Source organism: Aedes aegypti, chromosome 3 (assembly GCF_002204515.2).
Source record: "Aedes aegypti strain LVP_AGWG chromosome 3, AaegL5.0 Primary Assembly, whole genome shotgun sequence".
NCBI classification, from domain to species: Eukaryota; Metazoa; Arthropoda; class Insecta; order Diptera; family Culicidae; genus Aedes; species Aedes aegypti.
In genome coordinates this window covers 370842221-370851063 of record NC_035109.1, presented here as the reverse complement: position 1 = coordinate 370851063, position 8843 = coordinate 370842221, and the positions used below count along the sequence as shown (strand labels likewise).

The 8843-nt window shown below is 40.4% G+C and overlaps 1 protein-coding gene across 7 annotated transcripts in view; it reads left to right on the top strand.

The window, feature by feature from the left end:
• Positions 1–5705: 5705 nt before the first annotated feature.
• Positions 5706–8843, top strand: part of LOC5568458 (G protein-coupled receptor kinase 1) — a 445419-nt gene continuing 442281 nt past the window's right edge. Inside the window, exons 1-3 of one of the 7 annotated variants that reach the window (XM_021851019.1) lie at positions 5706–6006; positions 6153–6321; positions 7495–8003. In XM_021851019.1, the coding sequence (XP_021706711.1) occupies positions 7891–8003 (113 nt within the window). In that variant the 5' untranslated portion in view covers positions 5706–6006; positions 6153–6321; positions 7495–7890. Of the gene's footprint in view, positions 6029–6152; positions 6374–7494; positions 8004–8843 lie in introns of all 7 variants that reach the window. The other 6 variants (XM_021851018.1, XM_021851017.1, XM_021851016.1 and 3 more) reach the window with 6 other exon arrangements.

The window sequence follows — 8843 nt, the reverse complement described above, 5'->3', positions numbered from 1 at the left end:
ACCATGAAAGAAAATAGCTGTTGATTTCACGGAGATACCAAACGCAGTTCATATACTAGTTATTACAGATTATTATTCAAGATTTGTTGAGGTTGCTATACTTTCATCAATGACAGCCACAGTAACAATTAGGAAACTACGTGAAATATTTGCTCGTTTTGGGTTCGCGGAAGAAATCGTATGCGACAATGGACAGCCGTTCTCCTCCCATGAATTTCAAAGCTACTGCAAAATAAACTGTATTACTATTAAACACACAGTTCCTTACGCCGCGTTCCAAAATGGCCTCGTCGAACGGCAAAACAGGACGCTTCTCAAAACTTTGAAAATAAGCGCGTCTATGGGGAGAAACTGGAGAAACGATCTGCAAGATTTTCTACATTCGTATCGAGCAACTCCGCATTCCATAACAAACTTCTCACCATCCGAGTTAATGTTTAGTTAGAATATCAGAGACAAACTTCCAAGATCAAATCGTGAAATTGATGTTGAACAAGCAAGGAGAAATGATGAAAAATCTAAAGCGTCAGGGAAGAAGTATACAGATTGTAAGAGGAAGGCAAAACCTTCTAATATAGATGTTGGCGATCATGTTGTCGTGAAGAATTTCGTCAAGAAAAACAAATTAACATGTAACTTTCATCCAGATCCGCACATTGTTGTTCAGCGAGAAGGCACACGTTTAACTTTGCAGAATTTAAAATCAGGAGTAAAATCAAGCCGCCAGGTGAATCACACTAAACGCGTCCTGAGTAAGAATCCCGTATCTACAGAAGATGAACCTGCTAATAATATTGAAGAAACAAACAACGAAGATGAACCTCGGCCAAAAAGAGCTCGAACAAAACCGGCACACTTGAACGATTATGATTTGAACACAGTTGATATTATTAAATGAAAATTCAATAAACTAAGGTTGATAATAAAACAAAGGGAGAGAATGTAGCATCTAGTGAACATAGTGTGAAGCTCAGAATCGATGTTGGCAAGCGGGAGCTCCACGAAAAACCTTTCATTCCATTCTGACGTTACTATAGGAGTGAGGCGTCAAAGTTGTGCCATGCCTACTAGATCGTTTGATGTTCGATCCGCTGCTACATTCTCGGATATCTTTCAACAGGCTTTTGATTGTCAGCCATCATAACAGGGTTGGAAGACAAGATCTATGACAATGTTCATTCAGTACCACACATCCTCCCTCTTCTCAGTAAAAAAAAAAAGTTTTAAGTGATGAGTTTTCACATCGTTTTCGTCATCACGAAAGCTTTTAGGAATTCAGGATATATCTTTCACATCGCTTAGAACTTCCCCGATGTATACTGTCTCATATCTCAACTGTTCACTAGTACATGCGACTTGGAAACATTTTTTCGCTGTAGGATACGGTGTTGAACTTATTGATCGGTTGAATGTCGTTCCATTCATTAGAAACGGCAAGCTAATTCTATGCAATGACATCTCTAAGACGAACTAATTTTGGACAAAATATTGCTATTAATAAACTGACATATACATGTTGAACAGAGTAGCATCAGCGACTCTCATCTTGTTGTACATTCAAACCACCGTACCTTCACGGAAATACTCACTCGAAGACTTGTTTGGCTGTTGTTACTTGTTTTGATATAACATACCTTGATCTACTAAGTTACTAGACATCATTGGGCTTACATATATCAAGCCTAATTTTTCAAATCGGCGTATCTAACATTTGGAAGGATTCGAGAAAAATGCGATGCAATATATTGTAAAGCATTTTAAATCCTGTTTAAAATGTTTTGCATTTTTTCTATCGCTGTGTCTTCTATAAGTTGAAAAAAAGAACACCGTTTCTAACCACTATTAAACAATTCCGATTTGTTTTGAATTAGATTGAAAAACTGGTGAAATTATCGAATAAACCCTTTTGCTTTGTGCTGCTCACATACACCATGATGATTCGTCGATATCATACCTTGCTTGATACATACACCTTGCTTGATGCGTCGGTTTGACAGTTCATTTATCACATGCGTCACGTCATATACACCAGTATTGTTTTGAAGTTGCACATACACCGGTTTGCAAATTCCCATAAAACATAATAAAGTTTGTTCTATTCGTCAGTTTCTACGTTCAACTACAACGAATATTGAATGTTTCCAATTTCAACTCGACTAACAGGAACACCGGACGGAGCCGTGAGTAACAAAAGTAAATGGAGAACAGTTCTTGTGAAAAATTTGGTGAGAAATTTGTCTAAAACCGAATACTGATGATGTTCCACATCAGTTTGCCGACCCGTCAGCTTACTGCAGCTGTGAAAATCCGAATCTCTCGATTTCCAACATGTTTAGTAATTCAAAAACAGTATGACGTATCTGCTGATTAAAATTTTATGTTTTGATTCTGCATATAGGTCGCTTTGCTATGAGCATATGTACGGTGTATGTGCTAGCATGAAAAATGTTGACAGTTGAGTCGCTTTGCAATGGTAGGGTGTATGTAGCCAAATTAAAAACACTGAGTAAAGTGCACATAGGGCAGAATTGAAATTTATTTCAAAAAATCAAAAAAATGTTTTAGGATTACTTTTTTGGACTCAATATGTAGATTATGCGTTTGTCAAGCCCATGCAAAGCAAATCTCGATTTGTTTATTTTTGCAGTTACGTCGGAATGAAGAATTATGCTTGATATTATTCTATAGATACATTTTCGACCGCCAGTCGCGCATGCATGTGAGCATCACTTTTATTAGGAACCAATTTGTGACCACGATAGCAAGTGTACACCACCATTGCTTAGAGCAAATATACGACCACTAGTCGAGCTTAAAACATCAATAATACTTGATAGGAACAAGTATACGACCACCAGTCGAGTTAACAACATTATAAGCAGTTACTAAGAACAAGTATGCGACCACCAGTCGCGGTAGCAAGTGTACACCACCATTGCTTAGAACAAATATTCGACCACTAGTCGAGCTAACAACATCAATTATAATAATTGCTAGGAACAAGTATACGACCACCAGTCGCGGTAGCGAGTACACAACACTATTGCTAGGAATAAGTATGCGACCACCAGTCGAGTTAACAACATCAATAGCAGTTACTAAGAACAAGTATACGACCACCAGTCGAGGTAGCAAGTGTACACCACCATTGCTTAGAACAAATATTCGACCACTAGTCGAGCTAACAACATCAATTATAATAATTGCTAGGAACAAGTATACGACCACCAGTCGCGGTAGCGAGTACACAACACTATTGCTAGGAATAAGTATGCGACCACCAGTCGAGTTAACAACATCAATAGCAGTTACTAAGAACAAGTATACGACCACCAGTCGAGTTAACAACATTAATAGCAGTTAAGTTTCTAAGAACAAGCATGCGACCACCAGTCGCGGTAGCAAGTGTACACCACAATTGCTTAGAACAATTACTTATTTTTTTTTGTATTGCAAACACCAGTTGTGTTAAGGACATTTTTTGCATTGCAACTACCAGTCGCGTTAAGGACATTTTTTTGCATTCGTACATGTTTTTTAACATGGCATTTATTTATAAATAATAATGAATTGAGCAGATTTGAATAGTTTGGATCTCACCGATTATCGACACAAAATTCACAAAAAAAAATACCGATTCAGTATGCTTCACACTTAACTTGTAAACATTACTGGATACACAATGTACTGAAGCAAATAGGAAAGAAAACAATCATGTGCACTATTGGGCAAATTTGACCAAAACATCGATAATACTGAATCGATTCAAATTCGATACGTCGAATCGTTTCTTTATTCAATCGAATCCTTTGTATCCATTTTTTATTTAAATCGGTTCGATTTTAAGCAAATTTACAAGAACAACGGCTCAAATTAAGACCAAATCCCTTGAATTAGGATTTCATGTAGTGCCAACATAAAAAAATCGATTAATTGGAACGAAAAATCTACTTTAGGAACATCAATTCAAAATCGCCCATGGCTAGGAAAATTTGCACACACTAACATTCATTTTTCACTCTATCTTACTTGATTAAAACTATTTTATTTTCATTTGAAAGCAGGAGAGATAAAATATAGAAATGTGCGTATTATCACAGAAGAAACGATAAAATGATCACATACAAACAAAGCGAAATTTTATTATTGTTTATATAGAAATTTGCAGAGTTGATAAATGTTACGGGCGTTTTTTTGTACGATTGATATAACTAAATGATAAGTTATACAAATTGATTAACATTCAAGAAAACCACTAATAGAACTTTAACACTTCACTTCTCTTTTGCATTATTATACAAATTATACTTATTATATATATTATTATACATTTTGCACGGATATGTTCAACTGACTTCTGCAAAAAAAAATAGTTCAGTTCCTAACGTTATTCTTCTTCCGTTCAACTTATGCAGAAAATAGGTCCTTGATAAAAGCAGAATGCGCATTTCATAACTTAGATGAATCAGCTCGAAATAACATAATCTTTGAATCGGATAAAACAGATGAAACACTTTCTACATTTATTTTTTTTTTACATTCAAATATTTTCATCGAAGTAATCTGTTTGAATTCAAAAGCAAAACAAAATATTCACTTCAAAGCCTGCATCGCGCAACTCAAATAGTTGAGGTGATGCTGGTGTTCAATAAGAACAACAACAAGCACAGAGAGAAACAACGAGTAGTGAAGCGGCTAATACATATTCATGTCATATTTCCTCTTCAATCAGTTTTCTCTTGTTCATAGAAAAATACCACATTGCTGTTTACTTACAGATATATGCCTTTTTTATCAGATTCAAACTTCACTCCACAATCACTCTGAACACATATTTTCACACGCGGTTTAAGAAGCACTCGGCACAAACACATTTTCTAGCGGACACTCCCGCTTGTTAACGAATTCAGGCACTCCAGGAACATGAAATATTATTTAAAATTCTGGCAGGTTCGCCAAATGTGAAGCTCAGAATCGATGTTGGCAAGCGGGAGCTCCACGAAAAACCTTTCATTCCATTCTGACGTTACTATAGGAGTGAGGGAGTGAGGCGTCAAAGTTGTGCCATGCCTACTAGATCGTTTGATGTTCGATCCGCTGCTACATTCTCGGATATCTTTCAACAGGCTTTTGATTGTCAGCCATCATAACAGGGTTGGAAGACAAGATCTATGACAATGTTCATTCAGTACCACACACATAGATATTAAGAATATATAATCTAGTAAGCACAGCATTTAAGGATATCGAAATAAATGACATTCTGTACTCAACCCACTACAGCGTTATTCTCAGAAAATTGGTAAGGGCGTCACTATCTTAAAAAAGTTCAGTAACCTGGACTAAACTAATCCATTAATATTAAACCTTACACAAAAGTCGTTTAAATTGCATTATTTTACCTTAAAATTGGAAACTCCTAGTCGAATTGCAGCTCCTTCCGAATGACACAAAAACGATCCAAGCCAGCCATCACAAAACGAAACATGCTCCCCTTGGCCTCCCACCGGTTGCCGCACCGCCCACTTGCCACCCACCACATCTTACTCTCCGGTAACTCACTCTCCACGCAATAATTGGGATTTCTTCTATCGCCTCTCCCACATGTTGGCTGCGTTGAAAATCAAGCATTTTTCGAACGCATCAGAGTTTCTCGCCTACTTTATAAGTTGGGGGCACACTCTCGCGACTCGAGCTCGATTCCTCACAATCCAATCCAATCAGTGAGTGAGTAGAGTTTTATCGCGACGGGCACGGCCTTCTGCGCGTTCCATCATCCGGTTTGGAGATTGTTCAGACTCAGCAGTTGCAGAGGAAAAAAGTGGATTGGAAAAAGATATATTTTTCATTGAATGGATAGTACTTAGATTTGGTGATTTGGTGGGGGATTCGTCAGATTTGAATGGGGAAATTTGTACGCCGTCAGCGTTGGGAGGAAGCTTAGATTTCCCGAGATTGCGAGTGCGAGTGAACCGTGCTGTGCCATTTCCTGAGTTTGGCCTTAAGGTACAAGGTTTTTTCGAATACCGTGGGTACCATTATTGGTGGGGAACCCGGTTGGCTGTCTTCGTCGGTTCTTTTTGCACAGACAGGGACAGGTTTTTGCACTGGTTTTATTGGTCGCGAGGGGTGTGGGATATCTTTTCTCTTAGCTCTGTCTTCACGCTGTGTCGTGAAAGAAGCACAGTCAGTGTAGGTTTCTTATGTGTGTGGGACGAAGACGACGACGAAGACGGTGAAGACTATATGTGCGAGGAGGCCACCGCTGTGTTTTTATGGGAGTGTGAACACGAAGGTCTCCTCCATTCGACGGTTCGCCGAGTGAGTAATGGATTTATCAATCGTGCCGTGATAAGCCTGTTGCGAAAGAAAAGTAAATATCATCGCAGTAGTTGAAATTGAAATCGCGATTCAATCGAAGACGGCGGCGGTGTTCGGAAGAGTCCCCGGGGGGTGAGCGAACGACCCTGGGTTCGATCCTCGCTGTGAACGGACGGCAGCATAGAGCAAAATATTGCGATTCTGTCACATTAAACGCACGCACACACGAACGGACGACGAGCGAACGAATGAGTGGACGAAGTCTCGCGGCTCCAATCAATTGAGCTTCGACTCTCTCACTCTCGATTCGCGTGCGCGATTTTTATCGCGAACCCGAGAGTGAGTGACCTCGTATTCGAGTGCCGGCTGGTGCAGCTCACATTGTTTTTGTTCTTGGCGATTTTTGTGTATACACAGATACATGCTATTCAGCTTGAATAACAAAAAGCAAATCTAAATTCTTCCATTCATTCGTTTGTTTATGTCACCAAAGCTGTAGGGAATCATTTGAAATAAGTTTTTTAACACTCGACCGACAATCGCCGAACACGACCAGTGCTGGTGATTTTCACAACACGAACTGCGAGTGCCACCGGAAGAACAAAAGGCTCGAGTGCGAATCGTGTCAGCTGAGAAAATCGGGTTGCCGAGTGACGACGAGTGTGGGTGGTGGTGGTAGTGGCGAACTCGGGCGGGCGTCGATCGGGTGTGGGTGGGCATCCGTTTGCAGAATTTGTTTCTGTTTCGGAAGGATTTTCCCGCTGAGCGGTCGGTTCGTGGCGGGAGCAAAAATCTTCTGGCAGAGTGTCGGCAAAATCGATTTACCTCGCGTGTGTTTATCCAGAGTAAATGAAGAGTAGCGCCTGGCGCGCAATTGTCGAAGGGGCCGAGTGCGAGAGGCGATTTGCTGCCACCCGCCGATATACAGACCAGATGAAGCTGCATCCAGTCGGGTTTGTTTGTTCCTTTGAGCGGAACGAGTGAGCGAGCGAAAACGAGGAGTAGGCGGCGAAAAGAGGCAGATTCCTCGCATACTTTGAAGTTGTTTGCTCCACAAAGAGAAGATTTTCCCGAACATTCACCACCACTTGTTGTCGTTGTTGTAATCCGCGTTTCGAGTGTTATTGTTGCTGATGTTATCATTATCGTTTACCTTTTTTCTATCACAATCAGCAGAAATAACGAGAGCGAGTGATTCTTCTCATAAAAACGAGTTCCGGAAAAATAGATCCTCCGAGAAGGGCGAGAGCGCAGTAGGCGAGTGTTTAATCGTAATAGGTATCAGGAAGCTCGTTGGGAAAAAAGTGTTTATCCGTTTCCATGTAAAAACTGTGGTGAAAGTGGTGTCAAATATCCTGTCAATCTACGGCCTGGCCTAGTGAGCGAGGGAAAACAAGTGACTGCGAGAGAATACGCAAGCAAGCACGCACACACGTACGTACCCATACAAACAACAACACCGGAAGTGTCCCGCTAGGCGATTGTCCTCGCCACAGTGTCCATCCGGTGTCGGTTTTTCCATTCATCGCGCGCAGCAAAACAACAACAAACAATCCAACACACGCCAAAATGGCGGATCTCGAAGCGGTGCTGGCCGATGTCAGCTACCTGATGGCGATGGAGAAATCCAAGTGCATGCCGGCGGCCCGCGCCAGCAAGAAGATCGTCCTGCCGGATCCAAGGTAAGGCCTTTTACTAGCAAGTTTCAATTTTTTTAGGAACAAAAACTGTTAAAATCTTGAAATATTTTATGGGTGTACTACTGTGAAGTAAAACGTCAAAAGCTTCAAAAATATCTAACACTTTATCTAGTTAATCGAGGTTTCTAACTAAGATAGAGTCATCCATTCAATGGCCTCTTCAATACCGGAAGTCATTAAATGGAGATATTTATTTCTAAAAATAGAATCACTTTCCTCCGGCCATGGTCAAGTATCGGCCACCGGAGACGCTTCTTCCAGCAGTATGCTGCTGAGGCTCATCACTCATCGTGTGGTCTGGTACATAGATAGAGGATAGGGCTGAGCAAGCATAGTAGGCCGCTTCGAGGTCATGGTTCGGATGGGAACAGCTGTCGTTTCGTCATCGGATGGCGAATCGCTATACTGAGGCATTCTTCCACATTCTAACGACCGTTCATCATCTGACGATGAGTTTTCTATTGGCTGAGGTTATGGGGGAGGTAATCAGAAAAGAAAGCAAAAAACGGGATACTATTTTGCTTGAGTGTAATTTGATTAAAGGCATACGGGTAGGTAATCATGAGATTGCTTCAATGTACGGGTTATGGATTTTATGAAACAGGAGAAAACGTTTGAAATGAGGTGACTGATGCACACCAAAGCGATTTCACAGTGTACTCTGTGCTTCAGTTCTTGCGTGTTTCAACACGTAGAATACATCGAGAACGTAGTAATTTCATAGTGCAACAAAAATAAATTTTTGCGCTTCTCAAGGATCAAATTATGTGTCTCAAGTTTTTCTAGTTTTTCGCATCGATTTATGGAGTAGGGTCAGTAAGA